This window comes from Coturnix japonica, chromosome 25 (assembly GCF_001577835.2).
Source record: "Coturnix japonica isolate 7356 chromosome 25, Coturnix japonica 2.1, whole genome shotgun sequence".
NCBI classification, from domain to species: Eukaryota; Metazoa; Chordata; class Aves; order Galliformes; family Phasianidae; genus Coturnix; species Coturnix japonica.
The window spans coordinates 1,058,626-1,086,035 of record NC_029540.1 but is presented as its reverse complement, the minus strand read 5'-3'; the positions used below and the strand labels follow the sequence as shown (position 1 = coordinate 1,086,035).

At 45.7% G+C, this 27,410-nt stretch overlaps 3 protein-coding genes across 5 annotated transcripts; 2 read left to right on the top strand and 1 right to left on the bottom strand.

Moving 5' to 3' along the window:
* Positions 1 to 2,055: 2,055 nt before the first annotated feature.
* LOC107324399 (claw keratin-like) lies at positions 2,056 to 2,726 on the bottom strand. The gene has a single exon (XM_015884379.2). It carries the CDS (start codon positions 2,724 to 2,726, stop codon positions 2,346 to 2,348), a length of 381 nt encoding a protein of 126 aa, XP_015739865.1. The 3' UTR covers positions 2,056 to 2,345.
* Positions 2,727 to 3,946: 1,220 nt separating this feature from the next.
* On the top strand, positions 3,947 to 5,069 carry LOC107324396 (claw keratin-like). The gene has a single exon (XM_015884375.2). The coding sequence runs from the start codon at positions 4,435 to 4,437 to the stop codon at positions 4,813 to 4,815; it is 381 nt and encodes a 126-aa protein (XP_015739861.1). The 5' UTR covers positions 3,947 to 4,434; the 3' UTR covers positions 4,816 to 5,069.
* Positions 5,070 to 6,591: 1,522 nt separating this feature from the next.
* Positions 6,592 to 26,528, top strand: LOC107324447 (feather keratin 2-like). Of its 3 annotated transcripts, none has more exons than XM_015884472.2 (2): positions 6,592 to 6,855; positions 25,825 to 26,528. In XM_015884472.2, the coding sequence occupies exon 2, from the start codon at positions 25,846 to 25,848 to the stop codon at positions 26,137 to 26,139; it is 294 nt and encodes a 97-aa protein (XP_015739958.1). In that variant the 5' UTR covers positions 6,592 to 6,855; positions 25,825 to 25,845; the 3' UTR covers positions 26,140 to 26,528. The 3 variants fall into 3 exon arrangements, with proteins under 3 accessions (XP_015739958.1, XP_015739957.1, XP_032305086.1); XM_015884471.2 differs by having other exon boundaries at positions 6,592 to 6,909; XM_032449195.1 differs by lacking the exon at positions 6,592 to 6,855 and adding an exon at positions 25,604 to 25,645.
* The last annotated feature ends 882 nt before the right edge of the window (positions 26,529 to 27,410 follow it).

The following is a 27,410-nucleotide window of genomic DNA, read 5'->3' as shown; positions in this document are numbered from 1 at the left end:
CGAGCTGCGGTTTCGGTGGCTTTCGCAAGCCTGAGGTCCTTCGGGAAGCTGCGGGCCCTGCTAAGCACAGCAATGCCTCTGGACACAAATTGAAGGAGAGCTCTGGAGAAGCCCCAGCACATCCCTACCTGACTCCATGAGGACGGACTCCCCTTCAGCATTGCTAGTCTCTGGAGCTTGGACACCTCGTACCTGCACTGCCTTGTTCTGATCCGCTTCACCTTAACTTCAGGACTTGCTGCCCTGAGATGTTGCTGCCCAGATCCGGCTGCCAACTTCTGTCCCTCTGCCATCTGCAAGGAGACAAGGGCAGCCTCTGGACAGCAGCTGTTCTGCCACCTCCATCCTTACCCCTTAGATCTGCAATAAAAGCTCTCTTAAACTGCAATCTCAACTCCAGTGTTTTTATCTTCCTTCTCCTTCCTTCCCCCACATCTCACAGTCTCTGATTCTAGGCTGTGAGCTGCTCCCACAGCACTGCCTGTGGGACATTTGGCTGTTGGGGCAGTGCATTACTGCTGAGGATCACAGTCCAAAGAGGGTCCTGCAGAGCACATCACACTCAGCCTCCTCTCCTCTACTATGGGTACAATGACACCTCATGAACAAACATCACTGCAGTACATTAACACTCAATGGATGTCCCACAGAGCCTCTGTCTCATCCTCTGCCCATCCAGGGCTCTCCATGCCTTGTTTCACCTCCTTTTCTTGCCCTGCCACTGTCACATTGGAGGTCAGAGGAAATGAGGAGACAAGCAGTGCATGGACAGGGCTGCTGCCATCTGCTGACTGTGCTCCTGTGCTCAGCTCCTGGATGGGCACTGGAGAGTGTAAGGGATGAACCACCCCATGTTCCCAATGTATCTGTCACAGCCATGAACAGAGCACAGGTATCCTGACCTGGGGAGCACAAAGGTCTTAAGTCAGAGTTTAGAGTCCCTCCTCTCTTTATGTCCTTTTTTTTCCCCCAGACATATTCTGGTTCCACCATCCCAGCACTGTGAGCTGCTCTTGTGTAGAAGTAATTCCTTACAGAGAAATTCAGGTGGGCAGTGGGGCAGCAGGTTGGTCACTGCAGTGCACACTCTGCATTAATAACCAAGAACAGAGGGAAGGGTGAAAAGGCAGCAAAATGTCAGGAGCAGCCATAGGTTTCCTGCACTGGCTGAGCAGAAAATTGTCCTTCCTCCATTGCCTTTGGCTACATCTGAATTTCTTCCCACTTCCCCACCTCTCTGCTGGCTCCTGATTGATGGTGTTCAGCCAAACCTCATGTTTTGCTTCCTTTGGTGTGCTATGTAGTGGCTGGTTCCCATCACACTGAGGTGGGTGGGTGCTTTGTGGGGCCTGGGTGCAGGAATTTTGTGTGAGATGAAGCTCTGCCATGGGCTCAGAATTGCATTCACTTTACAGGAACACTGTCTTGCTCAGGCAGAGCCATGTGCCCAAACAGCTGTGGAATTTCTTCTGAGCCAAATGTAAGTAATAACTCTTTATGTTGGTGGTGCATTTTGCTCTGAGAAGAAGAGGTGTAGGAGACAATCTTGAGAGGCTGGAGACAAGGTTGCTGAGGGAATCTTAATCTCCTTTCTTTGCTGCAATGGCTTTCAGGATGCTGTGATATGGCCTTTGCCAATTAGGAGGCTGCACTGCCAACCATGGACCACACAGCCCAAAAGCCACCTACAGGGACACTCAAGAGTGGGTACTGAGCTCACTGTTATCCTGGAGCTCTCCTCGGGCTGCAGCAGGCAGGAAGCAGAGCAGAGGAGAGGCAGAGAGCTCTAAAGGTGCAGCAGGTGCTGTCAGCACTGTATGCAGCCTGGATGGGGTGAGCTCCTGCTGCAGCCATAGAGCCAAGGGCAGGTGAGAGGGGAGGGGGCAGTGCCCACAGGGCTCCTGAGAAGTCTCAGCTGGGAGATACTGGAAGTGGCCCCAAAGGGCCTCTGCAGCTTCAGTGTGAACTGCGGACATAGGAGGGGTGAAGGAAAACTCAGAGATAAAAACTGTGGTGCAAGATAATTTTTATTGTGGGTCCATGGGGGAGGATGGAGGAGGCAGAAGGGCAGCCCCTGTCCAGAGGCTCTCCCCATCTCCTTGCAGTTTGCAGAGGGACAGGAGCAGGCAGCCAGAGCTGGGCTGCATCATCAGAGGGCAGCAAGTCCTGAAGCAAAGATCAAATGGAGCAGAGGAAGGTAGAGCTGGTCCCGGTGCATGTATGAGGTGTCCAAGCTGCAGAGCCCAGCGATGCTGAAGGGGAGCCCATCCTCATGGTGTCAGGTAGGGATGTGCTGGGGTTTCTCCAGAGCTCTCCTTCAACTGTGGCTGGACGCAGTGCTTTGCTTAGCAGGGCCCGCAGCTGCCCCCAATGGAACTGTAGCCTCGGCGAAAGCCACCGAAACCGCAGCTGCCAAAACCTCCATAGCCCCCAATGCCGCCAAGGCCATAAGAGCCTCCATAGCCTCCCAGGCCTCCAAAGCCGGCGCTGCGTCCAAAGCTGCCACCCAGGCCTGCTCCGATGGCGGGGACTCCTGCTGAGCCAACTACAGCGTTCTGCGGGAAGGAGCTGAGGATGGGCCCGGGCATGGTGACCATGGTGGGTGGGGGTTGGATCAGCACAGTGGAGTCGGGGCACTGGCGCACGCAGGGCTCGTTGTAGCTGTCAGCCAGCGGGGCCGGGGCGGCCACACCGCAGGCAGGGGCACACAGGCTGGAGCAGGACATCNGGCACTGGCGCACGCAGGGCTCGTTGCTGCTGTCAGCCAGCGGGGCCGGGGCGGCCACACCGCAGGCAGGGGCACACAGGCTGGAGCAGGACATCTTCCACGCAAGCAAGGAGTCCTGCAAAGGGCAGCCAGAGTGAGGAAAGGCTTGCGGAGAGCCCTAGGGAAGAATGGAGGTGGGAGAGAGCCCTGAGAAGCCTCTGAGAGCTGCACTTACCCAGGAGATGAGGGGAGTCAAGTGGAGTCAAGAAGCTGGATGTTGGACTGCAAAGCGCTCAGCTCTTTTATACCTGTCTGAGACAGCCTGGGGCATAGATGGGAGGGCGGTGGTGACAGAAGCTCCCAATAATCATGAAATAAAGCCGTCACGTTTCATGACACACAAGCAGTGATGTGATGCAATTGCATCTCTCCCCTTTGGAGACTCTGAGGCCCAAACATGCTGTGGAGAACAAGAAGATGGAAGAGATAGATAGCAACATGCAATTATATTTAGTAGCATCTGCTATTGGTGCTCATTTTATTAAACTCAACATCCCTAATATTTTCTTTATCTTCCATGCAATTGCATTATCACCTTTTAAAGGCAGCACAGCTCCAAATTGTTTTGAGCATCTTTAGGGAAGTAGGGAACATGAAACACCCCGTGTCTCACAGAAGCAATGTTTATGGATGCTCCAGAATTCATCCCCCAATTGCCTCCCAGCCCTCACTGGTGTATGTTGATGGTGGACAAGTGTGAGCAGCCCCAGGTGTGTGGGATAGCTTCATTTTTTACCCCCAATTCCACCTCTGTTTACCAGCCCATAAAGTGGAGGTAATGAGAGGTGTGCTGGCGGCGTGCTGCATTGTAAACTGCTTCATCTGCAGGACGCCTGTGACTCTTTGACATAGACAAAGTTTGGGATTAGGAACACTTTGGGGTTTGTTGGTGTTGTGAGCTCAGATTCAGCAGTTTGTGGTCCTTCATGTGACGTTGCATCAGTGTTCGACCCTCCCATCACATTCTTGTTCTCCAGGGCATGCTTACACCCCAATATACCATCGATGAGGGATATAATTGTTCTGCATCACACATGGAGTGTCATGAAGAGTGTTGGCTTTATTTCATGATTATCTGGGGCTTCTGCCACCACCACCCTTGGGTGGATGCCCCAGGCTGTCTCAGACAGGTATAAAAGAGCTGAGGACTTTGCAGTCCAATATCCAGCTTCTTCCACTTGACTCTCCATCTCAGTGTGGTAAGTCCACAGCTTCTGTGTCTCCTCAGTTTCTTAGCAGTGCTTTTGTCAAGTGCTTCTTACGCTGGGAACTCTGACACTCTTCTCATAGTGCCTCATAAGTCTGCGTGTGATCATATATTTTTTTTTCAGAAATATGGAAAGAATGGATATTTAAACTTCTAGGCATGATGTTCTGAGCTTTCCAATGCAATTTTATGCTTTGCGCTCTCGGTGACTTTCTGTCTGCTTTCTGTGAGGGAGTTTTACTCCACCCTCTGGCTCAGCTGGTCTCATGCAGGAAGAGGAGGTGGTTTACACCAGCATTTCAAGTGAATATTGTACTTTTGCTCTGGCTGGCTGATGCGACGCGGAGTGTATCCTCGGGCATATGCTCCAAATGCAAAACATTCACAAAGGATTTGTGTTCCATTTCTCTTATGACCTTGCATCTGCCTATTCTCACAGCTTCATCTCCTGAACCAAAGGATGTCCTGCTCCAGCCTGTGTGCCCCTGCCTGCGGTGTGGCCGCCCCGGCCCCGCTGGCTGACAGCTACAACGAGGCCTGCGTGCGCCAGTGCCCCGACTCCACTGTGCTGATCCAACCCCCGGCCACCATGGTCACCATGCCCGGGCCCATCCTCAGCTCCTTCCCGCAGAACGCTGTAGTTGGCTCAGCAGGAGTCCCCGCCATCGGAGCAGGCCTGGGTGGCAGCTTTGGACGCAGTGCCGGCTTTGGAGGCCTGGGAGGCTATGGAGGCTCTTATGGCCTTGGCAGCATTGGGGGCTATGGAGGTTTTGGCAGCTGTGGTTTCGGTGGCTTTCGCCGAGGCTACAGTTCCATTGGGGGCAGCTGCGGGCCCTGCTAAACCCCAAATATCCACACAGTGCAGTGCTGCATCTGCTGAGTCTTCACAGATACCTCCTCATCTCTTCTACCACCAGATGCAGCTTTCCATCCCTCTTTTGGCTGCGCCAAAGCAGTCACTTTAATTTACTGCTCCTTGCTTTTTACTCAGTGCAGCCTTTCAAATCTGCACTAGAGGGCTCAGGGTTTCCATCATTGCCTCCACAAGTTCCCCTCTACTTATATATATACTTATATACTCCCACTCTGACCAGCTCTGAGCCTCCTGAACAACGTTATGAAGGGGAATCTCCAGGGTGAAGCCCTGGGTGGAGACTTGCTGCAGCCTTGTGGTTTGCACGACTGCAATTCATTGTTTCTGTGTTGTGCTGTTTTCTGTCTCACTGTCTATTGCCTTCTCCATTTGCATTAAAGAATCTGTACTGCATCCACAATTCCTTTTTGTCCGAGTTTGGTTTTCCTTTCGATATGAGTTTCATTTATAACTGAGCATTGATGTGAAACACCCAACAGCTCATGGGTTTGAGGACAGGTTTAGTGATAGCTCCTATTTTCTCTCAGAGAACTCTTTTAAAATGAAGTGTAGGCAAATTGATAATAAATGATACACTTTGCTACTGCATGCAGATTATATATATAGAACCCATATATTTTGGGGTCTATATATATATATAATATATATATTGCATGTTCTTTAGAAGAAAGAATATTGGACAAGTGCCATATTTTGTTCTCATTCAGACCCTGGAAAAACACAAGATTATACATTTAAAGCCAGAAAATAGAGATGAAATGAATAGTCTTTTCCTATTCAGGAGGAAAGGAAATGTTCAGTGGGATCCAAAGTGACATTTCTTCAGCTCATTAAGCCAAACCTCTCTGCTCCCCACTTCAGCCCATCAGTTGTGATGCTCCAGATGTGCACACCAGAATGTCCTTATGGCTTTCTCTCCCTCTGCATGAACCCCTTTGTCTTTGTCTTTGTCTGGGCCTTGGGATTCTCCACCCTGAGGGCTGAACCCAATGAAGTCACCTCTTGTTTTGGGCTGGGAAGTCGCCCTGCCTTGAGATGGATATGGGAAGTTTGATGCAGATCATTCCCTAAGTAGCAACAGCTGCAGGGGATGTGGGTTGGTCCTGGGGGCTATCAAATATTCAGCTCAGAGGTATTTCAGAAGGCTGGACAGACAGGAGCTGCAGTCTTTGTGCCTATAACCTGCTCCATCTTCCTAATGTCAATGATTATGAATTACTTCACCTATATACTGAGCATGCATTGCTGGGGAAGGTTCATCTAGAGGATAAGTGATGGAAACTATCAGAGACCCCCCCCCAATAAAGTAGAAAGACCCCCAAAAAGAACTATGGCAGTGGAGACCATGAAATAAAATTCTTATCTTGTTCTAATGCAGAAACAACATTTGATTCCCACACTACAAACCCAATTGAGGAATGAAAGGAGAAGGCAGTGATTGCGTGGCAATGAAAACCAAAAGACGTAGTTTGTTATAGAAAATTTATTGGGAGGGAGACAGCTTTTCTACAGTTGTACAAAGTATATGTTGGCCAGAATATAAAGTTTATCTTCTTGGGGGTCCAGTGGGGCTTTGGTTGATCACCAGCATCAAAGCAATGCAATCTATTTGTTTTATTTCTCTTTTGGTGCACTTCCTGCGTGCAATTTCTAACATCCCGAGTCACCTCCCTAAAATCAGTGTTAAGAACGTAACTGAAACGAAGCACGACTTAAGCAGATGACGAAACGGGAAAGCCAGAGGATAACAGACCTAACCTAAAGGCAAAACGAGAAAATGCACATACAAGCCTGCCTTCCACAGGCACTGAGTGCTCTCAACTCTCATTCCCTTCAACTGGAGCCCAGCCCTGGGGGTGATTTGAGCTAATCCCATTGGCTCCACCCTTAATTTGCTTCTAGAGTTCCCTCGGCGATTTCTTCAGATCGCTCCGTGTGTGTTTTCAGAATGCCCACCGCTTCCCGGAGCGATACGAATTGCATGGATGAGTCCATTGGGAAGAATAGGTATAGGAATACTTCGGTGCACAACGCGGTTCGGGACGGGTGATGACTTGTGGGGTGAGTTTCTCAACTGGTGGTACCTCTGCAGGTAGGGCTGATGCGGTGGGGGGCTCAACCTGAGCCACTTCTGCAGACTCCGAAGACCCCACCACGGTTTGCTGTGGGTAGGTGGTGAGGATGGGTCCTGGGATGGTGACGACCACAGGTGGTGGGAAGATGATGACACGGGAGTCAGGGCAGGCAACCACGCAAGGCTCGTTGCTGCTGCTGGCCAGTGGTTGGGGGCATTTGGTTTCGCAGGGGTTGGTACAAGCCAGCTGGTTGGTAGCCATCACCCGGCAACGACACGGGTATCCTGCAAGTTAATTCTGGCATTAGACAAGGGAAAGGAAAAGAAAAACGTCTTGGTTGTCATTGCTATTTTATTTTGGTTTTTTTTCCCCCGTCTGTTCGGTTATCGACGCTTCTAAGCTTGGCTCTGAGGGAACTTAAGGCAGATTAACGTGGACAAAAGAAACGGTTTAACTCCTCTCCCCATCTCAATAGGCTTTTCCCTCTTCTATTTATCTCTTTCTAATTTGCTCCTTTAAGCTCTCTCCCTTCCTTCCAAAGCCCAAATCCTCCCCATTCCCTATGTTTCCCATCCCCCCTCCAAACTAACTTTGCTCTGACACCTCCCAGCCTTTGGCAGCGCTTCTTGCAGGCAAGCATCATCCTGTTCACACAGCATCTCCTCCCACCCTGAGCCTTTAGGGCTGCACCCACTCTATGTGCTGTATGAATAAGGTTCAAGTTGGGGGATCTGGCTTTTCCACACTAAGAACGATCTGTTTAGGAAGCTACTTTATTTCTTCTATTGTTTGCCATGTAAATCCCTGCTATTTAAAGGCATCGTTCTATGAACACACGGAAAAAACTGAAGGCAAAGAATAAACGGGGGGTTTTCAGATACAGGTTTAATAAATAAAATGCGTTGCTTGCGGCATGCATGTCGTAGATGAGTGGTTGGCCGGTTGTTTTATCAATGGAGAAGTGGTATATGGGGTCATAAAATAATCTAATTATCTAATGGATACAATTATTGCAAAGCGTGGAGTGTTTGAAGCTGCTTTCCCTGACTTCAGGAGCTCAGTGCTGAGAGGGATGGAGCAAACGAGAGCTCTCTGATCTATTTGCTTCTCTCAGCTGTAGCCAGGAGAACAGAAACCCTTCATCCTGCAGAGGGTAGGGATAGGGGGAAGCATGCATAGCATTTTATTCCTTAAATACCCTTTGGTTAGAACTCAGCGTTGTCCTGAAAAGAAAACCTTTGTAGTTCATCCTCTGTAAAGACCCGAAAATGCCAGCGGAACCATGTGCTGATAGTTAGAAGTGAAAGCTTATTTTCAGAGTTAGGTGAAGTAATGGTCTGTAATAATCGCCTGGTGCAGCTTGTTAGGACTCCAAGTAAATTAGCTAATAACAAATAAAAGCAGTGTTGCATCTCTATAGCGGAGCAAAGCTACTTCAAGCAATGAAGTTTTATTCTAGACCCTCCGCCCCCCCCCCAGCAACTGCCAACCCCCCTTGCATGGCAAATAAGAATAAACAGAGCTAAAAAGACACACTCTGCTCTTCTAAGAGATTTTTTCCAAGCAAAGAGGTTAAAATTCCTGCATCTCCCATCAAATTAACAGCCGGGAGTCTCCGGAAACCCTTGGTTTTTATTTTACAGCCTTCATCCTGCAAAGGAAAAATATAATATCTATAGAAAGATGTTTCCTAATCCCCCTGATAGCGCATCTTGCAGGATTTAGTCCCGATTTTTAACCAGATTTACCCTAAAATAGCATCAAACTCACAGTTGTCAAATCAGACTTACTCGGTGTAGCGCAGGGAACAAAGTGAAGAAGCAGTGAGGAAAGCAGCGTGTGAATAGAGCATTTATAGCTTTCCTCGGATTGCCTGGAGGATCTGAGCCACCCTTTGTGTACAGCACCTTAATTACTTATGAAGCAAACTTTGTTGCATGTATTACTCCTGTAATTGTTTTGCTTGCTGTTTATGGTTATCTGAAGCTGAGCTAAGTAGTGACTCAAAATGCAGACTGTGAGCTGCCAGTTCCTTTAATCTCCCAAGTTTCCTGGTTTTGCTCTACTGATTTTGTTAGGAATTAAGAATACACGGCTGCTTTTTGTGACTTATCTGTGCTGAAAACACAGTCGGGGATGTCAGTATCACAGTGAGTCAGTGCATGCAAGATCTCCTTCCTTGTTGGAAATAGAGGCTGACATAGGCTCTTCTTTTCCACGCCTAGATGAATCTCTGGAGGCACAGGGCTTTCTCATCTGATATAATGTTAATGGAGTTGATGGAAGTGCTCTTAACGACCTCAGGGGAAGTATCTGGTGCAAAAAACTCGAAACCAAAACTACCTTTTAAATAAAGATGAAGCCGTCTCCAATTTTGAAGCCTAAAAAGTAGAACTGATTAAATAAATGCTTTACTTTTTTTTATCCTTTTCATTCTGTATGAGGTCAGAGAAGTCTAAACTCGCTAAGATATCATTACTATTAACATAAAATGATTTCCAAGTATGATATATGAACATGTTTGTGGAGTACTTTGAAATCTCGTTTCTTGCTGTCTCCAGAATATTCCTGATAAGCTCTGCAGCCTGGAGGTTGTTTGGGGCTGCCTCACTAAAGAAGAGTAATTCATGGCATAAACATCACGACAGTGGGTTTGATTTATTGGTGCCTCAATGCACAAAGCCAGAGGGAGGATGGAGTGCAGTGAACTGATTGATTGGAGATAGGGTGTCCCCCATGTCTCCATCACTGAAGTCCTCCTGCAGGTCTATGCCACCAGGGGGGGCCATCCTGTGTTCAGGAGCTTCCCATCATGGTCACTTGGGGGCAGAGTTAAGGGGGTGGGAAGGGGCAGAGTTAAGGGGGGACTGGGGCAGAGTTAAGGGGGGATTGGGGCAGAGTTAAGGGGGATTGCAAGTTAATGGGGGAACTGAAGGCAGAGTTAAGGGGGACTGGGGCACAGTTAAGGAGGGACTGGGGCAGAGTTAAGGAGGGACTGGGGCAGAGTTGAGGGGGGTTGGGGCAGACTAAGGGGGGACTGGGCAGAGTTAAGGGGGGATTGGGGCAGAGTTAGGGGGGGGATTGGGGCAGAGTTAGGGGGGGATTGGGCAGAGTTAGGGGGGATTGGGAGAGTTGAGGGGGGGGGCAGAGTAAGGGGGTTGGGGCAGAGTTAAGGGGATTGGGGCAGAGTTAGGGGGGGGATTGGGGCAGAGTCAAGGGGGGATTGGGGCAGAGTTAAGGGGGATTGGGGCAGAGTTAAAGGGGATTGGGGCAGCCTGGGGCTGCATTTGGGCTGTGGGTTTGTGCTATGACAGAGGTAGCATCAGGTTTTCCTGCATTGCTCCCAGTGAGGTGGTATTTTTTTTTTAAGCCAAGATCTTGTGGCTCTGATTTCACATAACTTCTGTCTAGAAGGCTTTTACCCTCAAGAATTGCCATTTCAAAGCATGGCTTTTAGAGCACATGCAGCAAGAATGAAATTCACCCCTGTAAAAGCATTCTAGCTTAGGACAGTGGATTCTCACTTCATCTTCACGGCACTCAGGGAATCCTTGACATAGGCAGGAACTGAATCCTGGCTGTTGTGTTGAGATGCATTCCCTTAGCTATGAGAGAATGAATTCTTCAGAGTTCCCTGCTATGTAGTATTGCTAAATTAGCCTTTTTTCCCCCCACTCTAGTTCTTATATTGTACTCCAGGGTGACTCATAAAGGCAGCAGAGCACAAGGAGTAAGGCAGACTGCATATACCACAATATATGATGTTAATATTGTCAGCACCTATTAACTTTAAATCATTTTAGAAAATTATACCCTTGTGCAAGGCAGGGGCAGCATTAATAATGCCTCTTGTCTAGCTAAAATGTGATCTGTATGGCCAAACCAGTTCTGTTTAACTTCATAGTGCAGGAGTCTTGTTTATAAAGCTGAGTCAGGAATGCTTGCTAATGAAGGAATAATCAAAGGAAAATACTTAGGAATGGATGCTCTGCTGATGTAGATCTGCAATGTTCACTCTCTGGACTTCAAAGAACTCTATATGCTTACCTCATCTGCAAATATATTATATCAGCACAAATTCTGCCCATTAGGCAGTTATGAATTGAAATGCAGGGTCTGGATTGTGAGCAGAAGTTAATCACTTATGTATTTAACATACAGTTCTGTGATTTCTTACACTAGTAGAAACTTTGGCTTTCTGGCTTTATACAAACTACGAGTGAAAGTAATTCAAAATCTGAGGCAGCACATTGCAGCCTAATTAGGACCATGCCAGAAGTGACCTTGATCATCTCCTTTAAGATGATGCTCTTGCCCAACACAAGGCGTCGCCTACAGCTGTTGTCATTATACAGCAATTTGCATAGGCCACGTATTCATGTTTGTGAAACATTTGCAGTCCTCAGCATTCCCATGGTGTTTAATTACACAGGGTGTTTCCAGAAAGGCCTCATAAATCCTAATGCATGGCAAGAAGGCGTACAATTGAATGAAGCTGCACAGCTACTGGAAAAATATAATATAAATCCATCAAGCTGGGTGTCAAATAGGGTTATGGAAGGGTTTCTTGGAGCATGTATTGCAGTTCAACTGAGTAAAGCCTTTACTGAAGGTCTTCCAGTAACATTAGTGGGTCAAAAAGGGGAATGTTGTCTTGCATTATGACCTTGTGGTCTGTGTGCTGGTTGAGCTCTTTGCTTTCCAGGCTTGTCAGGACCAATGTTGGGGGTTATGGCTCCTTGGCTGTTCCACATCTTTAGCAGTTCACTTTTAGGGCTTAAGAGCCCAGCAGACAGGGTAGGAGAAGCATTGACTTATACAAACTGAGGGTTAGAGAGAGAAATTTAGAGGAGGGAGGTGCAGAAGGAGCACAGGAAGGAAAGACAATGAAGGGGGCAGAACAGATCACCAAGTGATGACCAGAGTAGTACTGAAACGTGATGCAAGGAAGACTCAATGGTGGCTCGTTGGGTGCAGGAAAGCAGAGAAAAGTCACTTAAATGATGTAAAATGTGTTTGGAGTGTGAGGCTGTGTGTTGTCCTTGGTCTTAGCATGGGTTTTATGTTGTTTTTCCTGCTAGCCCTGTGTTGTGTGGGGTGTTTTTGTTGTTTGTATATAGAAACCAGAGCCTTACCACCAAGTCGAGAGCAGAATTAACCCTGGGTTACTTAACCTCTACAGCTCTCTCTAGTGGCCCAATGTGACATTGCACATCCTGCCTCAGTTTCCCCTTGTCTTAAGTATTTCTTTAGCTTTCACACCTAAGTAGCAGCACAGATGGTATCCAGCACATAAGCAGCAAACTGCTTTTCTTCTGCCACGTGTCATGTGCACAACCTTATTCTTAGGTGTCCGATTATGTATTTTCAACACAAGCATAAAGACGGGTGCTGAAGTTGCTGGTTGGTTTCCTAAGCTTGGATAAGGAGCAGGCCAGGTGAAGTTCTAGTGGTGTATATCTGATATTTATTACCTGTTAATGTTAGAGTCAGGGTGAAGCTTGCATTGCATTGACTACAAAATAGCAGTGTCAGAGACAGTCCACGAGTGGGGCCGTATCTGAGCTCATCAGTCTGGCTTGCCTAAAGGTGTGGAAGGAGCTGCTCTCATTGCTTTTCTTTAAAGCAGTTATTTCTCAATGAGAGCAAAAACGAATAGAGATCATAGGGAATCTGTTTTGGTGTATTAAAGGAATGGATGTTTTTCAGTCCTGTGGTATCACAGCTTGCTGATATGCTGATGATTTGCCAGCACTGCAGTGTGGTACTTTCAGAAGGTCCTATAGAGCCTTAAGGAGATTCTCTGGAAGGATTTGCTCTCAGCATTCAGCAGGATGTGTTTAAGAAGTGAACGTTTCCCCCCCAGGGGGATCCCACACATTCACCTCAGAATTTAAAGACAGTTTATGGCATGGAAAACCTGAAGTTGTTTAATCAGGATCGAACCACAGGAATGTAAACAAATTATACAGGAGAATGAAGAAGGTGCTTTTAGCAATCTGTGGGTGTAGCAGCTTAATCCAGTGAGAGTCATCTTGTGTCCTCCATGGCAGACCTCAGAGTTGAGATGGTTATGGGGTGAGAAATGCTGTCCAGTAATGGACCTCTGGTCCCAGTGTCCCCCATATTCCCCTGGGAATGAAGGGGGGATGGGAGCTTGGTTGCTAATGGAAGTTAAAGTACTCAAAGCTCAGGGGTTGGAAATGACAGCTATGTTAGCAAAGTGTCATCAATGAGGTTTTTGTGCATGTTTTAACGTGATGTTAGTAGTTGATATTCAAGTGTTATCTGATGTGGGGTGGTTCCATCTGTTGCCATGTTTTATGGACTAAAAGAAAGCCAACAACACCTAAAAATGACTTTGAGAGCACAATGTTGAAGTTTCATCTATTAAAATAGACACAGGTAGGTGCTATTGCTTAATGGTTCCTTTAGAGGGCAGCCCACAAAGTAAGGATAAGGAATGAAGAAGTTGATGAATTAAAGGAAAGAAGATGGCAAAATTCTGTCTTCCTGCACAGGGAAGTTCTCTGAGGCAGAAGAAAAGGTTGGAGAGAATCAGGAACGTGGATTCTGCCTCATGGGAAAGGCTTGAAGCAATGAATGAAGTCGTTTTGCACATTCAAGGTTTAAGATTGGATTTGTCTGATCCGGATTAGTGGTAAAGGCAGTAGTAAAGATCTGGTTCTGGGATGTCTGGGTTGAGTTAAATGATATTGATTTTATAGTAGGTGCTTCACCTATATGAATCAACACAAAAACACTGGAGAAGTACTTTGGAACTCCTTCCCTGAGGGCAATTGGTGGCTTCCCAGAGGATGGTTTTGCCTCTGGGACCCTTTGAGAGGTGATGGGTTTGTTGGGACTGGGCTGCTACAGGGCAGTGATATTCCAAACACATGAGAATCTTGTGTCCAATTTATGCTGAGCACGATGCGTTCTGTGCTGGTGAATGGGGGAGAGAGCGAAGGAGATGCACGGATGCCAATGTCTTGGTATCTGTCCCATGCTCTTAAAAAGCTTCAGGGTATGTGAGAGAAGAGCTGGTTAAAATGAAGCATGAGGTCATTATTTTCCAGGTTTTTTTTTTCCACCTGCAAAATGCTGCTTGCAGTCCTTGCATTGGTTTCTAAAGTGTGGATGTTGCCCAACATCTGGGTGTCAAAATGTGAGGGGCCGTACGCTGAGTTTCACAACGCTGCCTGTGTGCAAACATAATTAATGTTTGTGAAACACTGGAGGCTTCAGGCTGATGTGCTATTACTGAAAGGATCCGTCAGCAGGTGCTCTAATTGATGGAAGTCAGAGCTGCAGGTTTAATTAGCAGACTCCAAGAACTCGGGTGGATGAGTATGAGGAAGGCTGGGGGGGGAAAAGGTGCCCACTTTAAAATCTTGTGAGGCAGCAGCGTTTGACTTCAGGGTGTGCATTTTGATGCTATTTTTTCATAGATTGATACCCACCGGCCTGGCCTCAAGTCATCCCCTTATATCTATCCTGCTTTCTTGAATACTTTGGAAGCACAGGTAAGGAGAAGGTGTTAATCCTTCCTACTTGCACAGTGTAGCCAATTAAAGGTAGAATCACTCCCCTACCCGGCCTCTTCAGCGCCCTAATGCTTAGGCTAATAGCTCATTAGTTCTAGCTGTTATTGAGCATTGGCCAACTCCTGTTTGCTTTGCACCATTAAGTTGCATGTATCCAGGTTGCAGGATTCTTTTGCGCAAGCTGCCCCAACAAAGTGACCTGAGAAGAAAAAGGGAAACTGAAAAGCATCTGCTGCACGATCATGTTTAATGCAAACGAGAAGCTGAGTATACATGTGCAAAATGAGATGGATAGGGTATAAGCAGAAGAGTTCCAGGACTTCATAAGGGTCTACAATGAATCTCCAGTTATGTGGCACTGCGTAGGCTGCTCTTTTTTTCTTTAATCAGAAGTATTTTACAATGAAATCTGCTGTTACAGTTGCTTGAAGTTGTTGGGTTTTGTTTTGCTTTGCCCTGGTTTGCATCCAATGAGATATAAGCTCATATAAGCAGAGAAATAAGCTGTTAAATCATTACATTATGCATTACGGTTCTAAGCAGAAGTAAAGCGTAAGGAAGGCTTACAAATGCCTAAGAGCTGATTATTATTATTATTAATAATATTGATGGTAAATCCTGGTTCAGCAAAGTATACAAATGAATGTCAATTCTGATTAGAAATTTCATTTAGAAACCCAAGATTTTCAGTCATATAATTTTAAGAAGTTATTTTACTGTTTTTTCGTGTTTTTTTTTTTTCCCCCAAGAGGAATTGATAATACACATCAATGTTGGCATAAAAACTTGAATTTATTCAAGGTTTATCAAATCAGGGAATTTTTTTGAATTAAAATCTCGTTTCTTGGAGGTTTCTTTTTCACCTGAATTTGGAATAAAACCAATAAGCCATTCTCAATTTCTCATGCAGGTTTAATGGTGGGAAGTCATTCCCTTTTTTGACTGCACTGGGAGCTGCGGGAGCTCAGCACTTCTACAATCCATCATCCATAAACTTAGTCGTCATCTGTCTTTTTTGTTTCATTTCTGGTTTTAATCCAGCATGGATATCCATGGATTTAGCTTGGCCTACAAGTTCTAAAGCACAATGGGTTGGAGAAGTGAGGAGATAAAGGATTCCCGTTTCCTGAATCAAAACATGATAATCCTGAATTACATGCTGTCCCAGAACCACACATGCCCCTGAACCCAAGAGATCCCCCAGAACCAAGCAGGTTGCTGATATCAAAGAGCGCGGTAGTTCCCACTATGGTTTGCTGAGGGAAAGTGGTGAGTGTTGGGCCTGGATAGATGACAGAATATGGTGGCGAGTCAGGCTCCACTATGTCCACTATCGTGTCGGGGTATTTTATGACACAGGTCTCATTGGAGGTGAGGGCAAAGGGCTCGGGGCAAACAACCCCTGGCGGCAGGCAGCACTCATCGAAGGGCGACATGGGATGGATCCAGACCTGAAAGACAGGAGAAGGAACGGGGGGAAGAGGGGATGGTCAGTCTGGTGGGAAGCTGTTCTGTTGGATGTCTGGATTTTAGAGGAAAGAATTGTAGGCTGGGTACTGCAAATGATGATAAAGGGGAGAATTGTGAAGCACAAATGGTCCAGTATTATTACAGAGGTTGGTGGCCCTGCCTGTGGCAGGGGGGTTGGAGCCTGATGATCCTTGAGGTCCCTTCCAACCCAAGCCATTCTATGGTTCTATGACTGGTGTCTCTGTCTTCTCCATAAGTAACCCTTTTAATTCCATTGTTTCAATATCTAATTATACTTTCTTGAACATGGCTGTTCTCAGCCTAAAATGGTTATTGCTTATCAGGATTCTTAACCTGCTGCCTGTTGAGCCTTGCTTTAAGCTGTAACCCAAACTCAACTCCATATTAAAGGTTCCAGTTTTATTCTTCAGCACCGGTGAAACTGAAGCATGGGATGAATGAAGAGTTACCTCATCCTCGCATGGTTGGAAGTGGAACAGTCAGAACTGGGATGGAGATCCACCCATCTTTTATTAGTCCCATTGTTTATCATTCACATCGCAGTGTCTTATATTTGAAACCACACAGCTCTTTAAAACCATACCTGATATCAAGGGCAGATTTTCTTGGGCATCGTTTAATTATAGATTGACAAGCAGTCCTTGCCCTGAATTGTGCCCACACTAATTAGGCGATGCAAACAGAGTAAGGGAGAAGCGATAATTTCCTTCATCAGCACAAAACTGATGTGGAAGAGATTAAGGGATGGCAGGAAGGTCCACATGAATCTCAGCATTTACCCTTTGAGTCTGCGGGAGAAAGACAAGAGTTTTCTCCGTGTAAATGTCTTGTTTTAGCTATGTGCCTTCATTCTCTTCTCCCATCCTCAGGGCTGGGTCTTCGGCTTTTGCCAGTTGCCCCATTGCCTGACTTGAAGGGATGGAAAAGGCAACAACAGAAGGTTTCAGCAGCTGAGGAGCTGGATTTAAGTGGTTAGGTTCCCCTTGGACCTAAGAGTCCAAGGGGGAAGAGCAGCTGCCATGGGTCAGTGTGAAGGCAGCGAATCTCAATGCAGCCCATCCTGACACCCACATAGAGCTGGAGAGGGAACATTTTAATATTCCTTCTAGTTTCAGCATTGTCTAAAACATATCTTAAAGAAAATCAGCAAAATGGCTTTTTAATAGGAAAATCTGAGCTCCAGTCCCCGTAGGGTTTTGTAAATACTTAGGGCACGTTCTTCAGCTGTTCAAAGACAAAAGGCAAATGGAACAGCTGAAGGTGAGAGCATCAAACAAATCAAACTGTTTAATGTGTCAGTTCTTGTAGTATTAAAGAAGAAATGCTTGTCAGGGTGAAACTGAGACTTCCTAAAGTTCTGAGGGAATCCCATATTCCCTTCCCAGCCTAAATGAACTGTTGGCCTGAATGTTAAACGTTTGCAATTGCCGGCGTTCGCCTCTGAAGCGTAAAACTTCAGTTGTCTTAAACTTAAAGGACAACAGAAAGTATATTTCTGGAAGAGCATCCCCTTTACCGCTTCCTAAGTTCAACCTATTATTTGATTAATATTTAGATAGCAATAAGTAATTGATTCGAAATTGACTTACCCGGATCACCAAGGAGAAGAGTTTAAGAAAAGTGATTAGGAGAGTTCTACGTAGCAAATGCTTTTATACACTTAGTCAAATTGCCTGGAGGATGTGACACCCTTTTTGCATGAAGTCTTAATTAGTTGCAAAACAAAGTTTGCTGCATGCATAACTTCTGCAAGTAATGAAACTGTTTTGCTTGCTGTTTGTTTGCTGGCTATTGGATCTTCACGCTGTGTGCTAACGTGCTGCTACACCCTGCAGGCAGGATTCACTTCAGCATCTCGTGGGTCAGAAAGAACTAGATAGACTCCATTAACCACATTTCAGTTATATTATGACTTGATTAAGCATTCGTTTATATACTTCAATCTGAAAGGAACTGAGCGGTAGCACTTGCTGTCAGGGAGCAGCGTTGTATTTTCTTCTAGCAGATTTGCTCTCCTGTGCAGCCTAAAAGAGAGGAACGTTTACTTCTGAAATGTGTTATAGCATGACTTGAAGCTGTTATGTATGTATATATATATATAAGGGAAGAGCTAACATTCGTAGCCACTTTCCCATGAGGTTGACCATCTCAAGGCTGATTTCTAGGGAGGAACCTCTGTTATTTAACATCCTCTTCAGTGCTTGCAAACAGAGGTTGCATGGGTCTGAAATGGAGCAGCAGTTTGCTTTGGCCACGTTGCAGTTAAAGGGCAGGCAGATGTCACCCACGTTTTTTATCACTGACTCAAAGTGAAGTCATGGAGAGTCGTGGGACTGTGTGTTTTGTTGGGCTTTTTTTTAATGTAGTTTATGGACTGGGTTGAAAAGGGCAGTACTATAGGAAAGGGAGATTGCAAGAGATTGCACTGGAGGCTGAAACTGGTCTTTCCATCCAGCCTTTGTTTGCTTTCTATGACTTCCGGAGAAGGTAGCGTGGATGGGAGTGTTTTTGATGTCATTCACTGACACAGCAGCTCATAAATCAGAAACAGTTTAGTATTGCTTTGGGTTTGTGTTTCTTTTTTCCCCATATAAAATCACATGAAAGGCATTCTTAATTAAAATCTTATTGCAAGGGCATGGTTCATTTACATGCTGGGGAATACTGCGGCAGAATGGAACTCAGTGTGTTGCATTAATGTATATACACAATGATTTATCTGCACGAATGGCTGAAAACCACTCAATCTTTTGTTCTGTCCATGTAAATGTTTTGGCCTTAGGACCCCCTGTGAACACCCTCCCAAGCTACAGATAGTTTGATGTGAAGGAAAGCTTAAGGAGATAGTTACAAACAAAAGAATGGCCCCTCCTGGTTTGCAAGGCAAGAAGGGCAAGGCTTGTCATTGCCCATAAGGATGGCTCCTCTTGTGCTTGGAACACAAAGGGAAGTGATAGGGTTAATGGAAGGGTCTTGAGGTTGCTTAGTGTTTGCCCAGCATGTTTTAAATCCAAATGTCTGCTTGAGGCTATGGGGGGGAAAAGAAGATTACTTGCTCCTCCTGTGTAACGCAGGTGAGATATTGCTTCTATTCACAGAAGGCAAATAAGAGCTCTGTTTCTTGATTGTCTCCTGCGTTGCTCTTGGCTGTGAATGGACATATGTGGAGGAATGTTATGCATGCAGTGACATTGCTGCCAGAAGGTGGCAAGTTTGGAGTGGAAGTGGATTTCTGTTTAATCCTTAGATCTCTATTAAGCCAATTGTAACACGGCACTGGTGCTGTTCCTAGCAGGGAGAGCTACTATATGCAAAAGGTCCTCTAATGACAGCAAGTGCCCATCTATTTAGTTCTGTCCGAAGAGGAATTCATGTGTTGGTGGTGCAGGTGTGGATCTTGCTGATGGGAGAGCCCATGGGGTTGGTGTGGAGGAGCACAGAACAGTGGTTGTTCCTTTCCCAAAGCATCAGGTGCCCTAGATACCACCTGAAGCAATGTGATGCCCCACAGAGGCTTTGCTGCCATTGCTTTAGGCAAATGGGTACAGGCCTTGGTAACAGCACAGGGAGATAATGGCACAAAACCCTTAGCTGCCAACCATGCACATCTCTAATGTCACCACCATCACTCTTCCATGTCTCACTCTCTTCTGGGCTGCCCCAGGCTGGGTCAGTGCTTTGTGTTCACATAACATCATGGGGATGGGATTTTCTTTGCAGTTTGGGGCACTGTGTTAAATGGTACCCAACGCTTCCCTCGCAGCTCAGTTTTTCGTTGCCTTGAGGCAATTTTAATTCTAGCTATTATCTAGGTTTTATAAAGTTGAAGTACAGAGGCTAAATGAATCACCAGAGGTCACTTGGTGAGTGAATGGAACAGCCTGGAGTAAAACAGGCTTTCCTCATTGGCGTTTATCATATTTATAATTGGAATTCCAGCAACTGTTTGAAGACTTAACTTAGATTGCATTGCATTGGGCAAACAAAGGACAAGTCCCTGCGCTGAACAACAAACACTGGAACTGATTAGACCTGAGAAACAAAGGAGAAGGGATTATTATCTCTTCTACAAATGCAACCATAATGCACAGGGATTAAGGGAGGGGTTGTCAGCACAGAAAAGCACAGGGAGCAATTTTTGACACGTCCTGAAATGACTTCATCAGTTTTAAGATAGGAAATGAACACAGCCCACGTTTTAATAAGTGACAGAGCCCCAAGAGGTAACCATCAGAGTGGTGATGTCCTGTGCTGTTTCCATGATTAAAACTGAAGATTTGGTGTAAAAACTCAGTGCTGATGTTGTCTGCAGTGTGTGTGTGTGGCTGTGGCTAACCCAGTGGTTTGGGTAATGGAGCATCCTTCTCTCTGACACATCTATTTCCAGAGAAGAGCTTTGAAATAGAATCTAAAGGAAGACATGGCCTCACTGTGGCCTTCTAGTACTTGAAGGGGGTGTATAAACAGGAGGTGGAATGGCTGTTTACACGGGTTGATGGTGATAAGACAAGAGTCAGGGTGGTGTGGTTGGGTTGCAGTTGGACTTGATGATCTTTGAGGTCTTTTCCAACCTGAGCAATTCTATGAATGGTTTTAAACTGAGACAGGGGAGGTTTGGGTTGGATCTTAGGAGGAAGTTTGTCATGCAAGGGGTGGTGATGTACTGGAATAAGTTGCCCAAGGAGGCTGTGGATGCCCCATCCCTGCTGCATTCAAGGCCAGGCTGGATGTGGCTCTGGGCAGCCTGGTGGTGACCCTGCACACAGCAGGGGGTTGAAACGAGATGATCTTTGAGGTCTTTTTAACCCTATGACTCTGTGTTAAGTGTCCAAAAGGATTATAAATGCTGCCTGTTCAGACCGAAGCATAACATTTCAGTAAGACTTGATCTATGCTTTTTTTTTCTTGCTTGGAATGAATAGTGAGCATTAAATCTTTTCTCATAGAACAGAAAAAGGTGCCAAGCTTTTCAAAGCTCTCCAAAGGATTTAAGATATCATCTCCTTTAAAATCTATGCTGGCTTTTATGGTTTCTTTCTTTCTTTATTTTGAAAGAAAACTGCAATTACTGATGCCTGGGAGTTAATGACTACGGGATAATGATCTTTAATGAAAAGCAATCCCCTTAATGAAAATCTACACTGGGAGTCATCCTTTAGGTGGTAGTTGGTTTAAAAAGGGAAGAATTGTCTTACCGTGGATTTATGTGCTTTTCTGAAGAGAGCAGTTAGAGAGAAACAAAGGAAAGAATAAGCAGAGGAATGATAAGCTGACATGATGGAAATGTTCTTCAACTGACTTGAAGGATTAAAGGTGTTTTTGTGCTTGAGGTCCTATTTATTCATGCAGGTTTCTACTTCCACCTGCTCATATAAGCCGGGCTGCACCCAATTAGAACACACATTCATATTCTGCCTGCAGGTTTCTTCCCTTGGTAATGTAGAAGACCCGAAACCATCTTTTGGGTCATTTTCCTGACTCTTGAAACAACCCTTGGGGTTGAAGAATGTTCCTTTTGTTGCTCCTTTTCCAACCTGAGCATATGAATGTTTCAGGTCTTTCTGAGCCCCCTTCCCAAAATGCAAAAGGAAGACGAGCAGATGATGCATTTGTTCACAAGTGGTCTTCCCTATTTAGACATACGTAGGCAGCAAGCAAGCAGGTTTTCATTCAGGTGACTTCTGAGAAGATGGTTTTGTATGTAAAGGTTCAGCCTTGCTCTGCAGTGTGATTTCAGCTGCCTGCTTTGAGACGCCTGCCAACATTGCAAAGCTACTCCAATGGAAAGCAAACAAAAATGCATGTGATGCAAGCTCCTTACATAGCTAGAGAATGTGCATTAATAACCTTGACACCTATTTCAGGGTGACTTTGTAACTTTGCTTTAAAATGCTGCAATCGTGCCTGGATGCTTAAAATATGGTAATAAGCATTTTGCATGCATAAATCATTAGTGAGGGTTTGCAGAGTGCGAAGAAATCCTTTAATCTGAAACTTCCATCGGCTGTTTCCAATGGCTTTCATTGCTCTGGGATCTTTACAAAGGCAGCTACTTCACAGGAATAATTCAGAAGGTGAGAATAAGGGATTGAATTAGTTATATTATAAGGGATGTTATATATTATATATATTAAAAGGGAAAAAAAGAGAAAGAGACAGAGGAAATGGAATGGTTTTTAGAGAGAGATAGTGGAGCTTAAGCAGTTTTTGTGCTAGAATCTTCCTCATCTCTTAGGAGAGAGATCCCCAGCCTCCTTACCTTCAGCACCTTGTCCAAAGAGTCTGACTTGCATAGTTCAGAGTTGGTACATCAAACCTGCAAGGAGTTTTTCACACTCAGCTACAAATGTAATCCTGGCATTATGAGAGGGATAGAGTCATCCTGGCTCATCAGCTTTGTCCAAACAGCTGACTGCTGCAGCTATTTGCCATCAGATGATGCCATCGGTCTCCAGGGCAGGATGAGGATCTCTTGGCGTGTAGGAGAGCAAAAATGAGGGAACAAAGAAAATAGAAAATCCTTTTCCCTATATATCAGATTATATGTGCTCACTTTCCCTAAATGTGTAGGGTTCTTGGGCATGGCTAATGGCAGAGGGCACTATGCTTATCTTATGGCCATATCTTCAGTATTGTTTCATGCAGAGCCCAGTGATTCCCTGTCATCTTTCCTCTGAGAATCCCCCCAAGTCTCTTTGGAGCCAGTGACATCCTGGGGATATAGGATGGAAGCACTGCCCAAATTGCTCCTGATTAAGCCACAGTGCTTTAAACAATACTGATTTTTAGGAAATATTTGCCTCCCAAACAATGCATATGAGGGGCTCTGCATTTAAATCCCACAGTAGTTACTGAAATTCCCTTATGAGAAGGGAAAATAACCCACTGTGGATATGACTTTTACCCTGAGAATATGATAATTAGAATGACTTCTACCCTTGGTAGTAAATAATCATTGTAATGATGGGTATCCATGGAGTGGAGTTGACCCACATCTATTGGGGTCACCTGAGTCTGTATAAGGTGTGAATGGGTTTTAGCATGAACACGATGTTGGGTAAAAAAATTACATTGTGAGGCAAGAAATCGTGACCTGATTAAGAGCTGATCAGTGGGATGTCATGCGTGACTGTGATCTGTTTATCTTGAAGGGATGCTGTTGCTCAATTCATGGGTGTCTGAAGCCAGAACCATATTTTAAGTCTAATAGCGCTGCGCTCTGCATGTATAAATCATTAATGAATACCTGTGATATGACATTTGATCTAAGGAGGCCACGGAGCTTCCTGATAAGAGTTGCTGCCCCAGGCATCCCTCCAACACACCTTATAATTTAGAAGAGATTTGCAGGAGGAGAAAAAAAACCAATCACTGTTCTATGAATGAAGCAAACAAGCAGCAGGTAAACAACCCCGGGTGGGAAATCTGGAGGGCAGATCTCAGGCTATGTGAGGCACTTTCCCTGATGAGCTCCTCCTGTGGGCTGTTAAATGCAGCTTCTGCCACAGAGATAAGCTGCACAAGGGTAGGAAAAAAAACACTGTAATCAGTGGTGGCTGCAGCTTTTCACCCTGATTCTTGCTTATGGACCCCTTAATGGGGGGGGTCACTGCCCAAGTGAGCATAGTGGGGGCCAAACAGAGCTTGAAGAACGATGCTTTCACCATCAGAAAGGGTGAAGAAGGCTAGAAAGGCCCTAAAGTAATAATGATCAAACAACGTGTCTAGACAGCACGTTGGTACATTGCAATTGCTTTTATTTCAGACTTCAATAGAAGGGAAAGTCTCCAACCCTTCCTTCTGAGACCAGAGGGAGCCCACCTGCTGTGGGATCACTGGGTGTGATCTCAGGCTGTAAACCTGGAGCAGACATTTGGCTCCAGCTCTGCAGGTAAACGCCTTTAATTTGTCTTTTCTCTCAGCAGACCCAAGGACTCTTCAGTGAGACGGGTGTGCTGATGAAAACAGAAAGGGAGAGAAGCAAAAAGAGGCAGAATTTGTATAAAACGCATCTTTTTGGAATGGCAGTGGGTACAGCATTAGGCTGGTGCTTGGGAAAGGGGCTGGTTGGTGTTATGGTCTCCATATAAGCACATTCCAGCTTTATTTTGTTGCCTGGTGCTGCTGCATTGCACAGGCAGAGGAATTCAGGGTGGCTGAAGATCTGCTCCAGTTGGTTCTGGATGCTGCCATTGCGACACAGAAAACTACTTTTTAATGGGAAAAAAAAATGATAATAACCCTGGTTTCTGAAGTTATTAAATATTGTCTGCTTGGGGAGTAACCATGACTCTCCAAATTTCAAGTGAAGTTATTATCCGAGTGACATACCTGTTTCAATTCTGTCATACACTTGGAATATTTACATAGTGTGTGTGCTTTATGTCTCAACCATTAATGAATATCTGGGACTAGCTTTGAAGCTTGGTTCTTTAAAGGAGCTGAAGGAGAAGCTTTAGTGTTGTTGTACAGCCCCAGGGATCTGCAGACAGACACACCTTGGTGGCTTCTGAAGGTATAATGGAGGCGAATGAAAGATGGAGATGGTGATATTGCTGGGTGAAGACTTTAAGTATAACCTTTCAGAAGGAAATAGCAATATTTTGTACAAATATTTCCTAGAACTGATCATAGAATGGCTTGAGGTTGGAAGAGACCCCAGGATCATTGAAGCTCCATTCCCCCCCATTGCAGGCAGGGCCACCAACCTCCATATCTGATGCTAGATCAGGCTGCTTGGGACCCCATCTAAACTGGCCTTGAACAGGGATGGAGCATCACTTATTTCACCTCAGTGATAGTCATGGGCTGCATTCCCCATGAATCTCTTCTTGTGGGGGTCAGGAGAGGGAGGAAAGATCATTGCTTCAGACATTCTTCATTTGCTTAAGCCAAAATTACCAACTCAAATTACTTGAGTCTAATAGAAGGGATTGTCTGGTACACCACCTCAATGGAGCATTTGTTTTCCTGTGTTATGGTATGGTAATAAATCAACAAAGTATGTGTCCAAGCAATTACATAGGTGCCATGTTCTCATGTGATGTAAATTGGTTTAATTTCTTTCCTACAAGAGAGGTGTCTGAATAACATAAGTGGAGGTTCTGGGTGCAAAATTGTTGTTCCTGTACATAAAACCTTAGCATAATGCACCTCTAATTAGACATGGGAAGCAACTAATTCAATAGCCCATACCCAGTAATATCCAACACTGGATACTGAGAAGTATTTTTTCCATAGAGAAATACTTTGTAGAATAATTTTGGATTGCTTTAAGAAAAAAAAACACACCTAAATCAGCATTTCTTAAGAGGAGCAAGCCAATGATTAAGTGACATGGAGCGAAGGAAAGCTGCATTGCTTTCCAAGCAGAGTACCATTAATGTACAAATTATGAGAATAAAGAGTACTCCACTTTCGAGACATCATTTGCAACGTTAGTGAAGATAAAACGAAAGGATCAGAGGAGGAATGGGCATGTCATTAGCAAGGAAATGAAGGGGGAGCATTGCAAGGATCAATCCCAAACACTGCGTCTCTAGTGGGGACTGATTTGCATGCATGGCAAGCATGTTTCTGGTACAGAAATTACAAGAGAAACTGGATTTATAGGCCTGGGGCAACCCAGTCCAGCACCAGGCACCCTCATCCACTTCTCTTGCCTTCTCCTCCTTGGTGAACAAGGTAAGCTGGAGTGGCCTTCTCCTCATTCTTTGTCTATTTCTCCTCTTGTTCTTCTGGCTTGCTGAGACACTTTCTTCTTGCACTGCCTGTCCCTGCTCCCCAGCCTGTGCTTCCTCCCTTGCCAAGGAGGCTGCCAGGCTGCAGCTCACACTGCCTGTGTTTTGCTGTCCTCTCTCCAGGTCCACCTCCATCCCACAGCCATGTCCTGCTACGATCTGTGCCGTCCCTGTGGCCCGACCCCCCTGGCCAACAGCTGCAACGAGCCCTGTGTGCGCCAGTGCCAGGACTCCCGCGTGGTGATTGAACCATCTCCCGTGGTGGTGACCCTGCCAGGACCCATCCTCAGCTCCTTCCCCCAGAACACCGCTGTGGGATCTTCAGCATCTGCTGCTGTTGGCAATATCCTGAGTGCTGAAGGAGTGCCCATCTCTGGTGGCTTTGGTTTCTCTGGCCTGGGCAGCCGCTTCTCTAGCAGGAGGTGCCTGCCCTACTAAGGATGATGATGCTGTCCCATGAGCCCACTTCCAGATGGAGGATGGAGCTGCTGGCCTGTGTTTCCAGATGGGCTGAGCACCCTCGTGCCCTCCTGTAAAGCAGAGAGGGATGCCAGGTTGCCAGCTTATGTATCTAGAAACACAGCCAGCAGATATCTTCCCTGCTTTCTTCTCATCATCAGGAGTCCATATTGTCTCCTGCTCTCCTATGCCTTGGTTTTATCCTGAAGCAAATGGAGATGGCTCTGCATCTTCTTTCTCTCACCATATGAGGAAGATCTGCATCTCATATTGGTGAAGGGGTGTCAGATCCCTTTGACCATGCACTGTTTTGTTTTGGTGGTTTTTTTTCTATCTTCAGACTCAATAAAATTTGTGCTGCATTGTAATCTCAGTTTGTTTGTTTTTTCTTCATTGTTGGGATGCCCAGCCATTCTCTCCAAGGTGAAATGTGATGTTCTGGACTGTCAAGTTCAGTTCTGCTCCCAGATCTTCCATCTATTCCTACTCCCCACTTTCTGATTCCTCAGCAATGCTGAGGCTGCTGCACAGTCACTGCTTGTGTTTGTTGTACCACTGACCTGCAGCTGGGAATTGAAGGTGTTTGTTTGACCATTGCACACATGAGCAGGAAAGAAATCCTCTTGATTTGCAGTCACTGCATCTTTTAGCCCTTCTGCCCCTGACCACCAACATTAGAGAGGGATACAACCTGGCCCATGTGTGCTGTGACCTGTGTGATTGTGCCTCACTTCACCAGGTGTGATGATTGCTTCTCCCTAAGGGACTGCAGGGAGAAAGAAGCAGCTCTGTAGTTCTTCCCATTTTGCTCTGGTCCTCCGCATGTGATGCTTTTGTCTGTGCCCCCCAGTCCCGTCTGAGGCTCTGATGGGTGTCTCTCGTGCTGTGCAAAGCCCTGCAATGCCTTTCACTGTAGGTAAAGGCCTTGTCTTCCATGACAAGCAGCTTTCGTGAAGGAAAGTCCTGTGGCTGACTGTGCAGGAAGCCCCTCAGGAAATGTACTCTTTGCCAACAGACATGAGTCATTGTGAGCTTTGAGCTGGAGCAAAGTGTGCTGAAAAGCTCAAACAGGGAAGAGAAGGCGACCACAATTGTGAGCACTGACTGTAGGACTTCCATATGGAAAACTGTGTGAGAGTGATGAGAATGCATATGGAGATCCTGGCATTTACTTGCATCCACAGGCATCTTATTGATGTTCTTGGGCAATAGCAGCTGGCGGTGACTTTAGTTGTCCTATGGGAAGCTGA

Bases quoted from the DNA above. Each gene is read 5' to 3' on its own strand.
- LOC107324399 (XM_015884379.2), bottom strand. From the start codon at position 2,726: ATGTCCTGCTCCAGCCTGTGTGCCCCTGCCTGCGGTGTGGCCGCCCCG.
- LOC107324396 (XM_015884375.2), top strand. From the start codon at position 4,435: ATGTCCTGCTCCAGCCTGTGTGCCCCTGCCTGCGGTGTGGCCGCCCCG.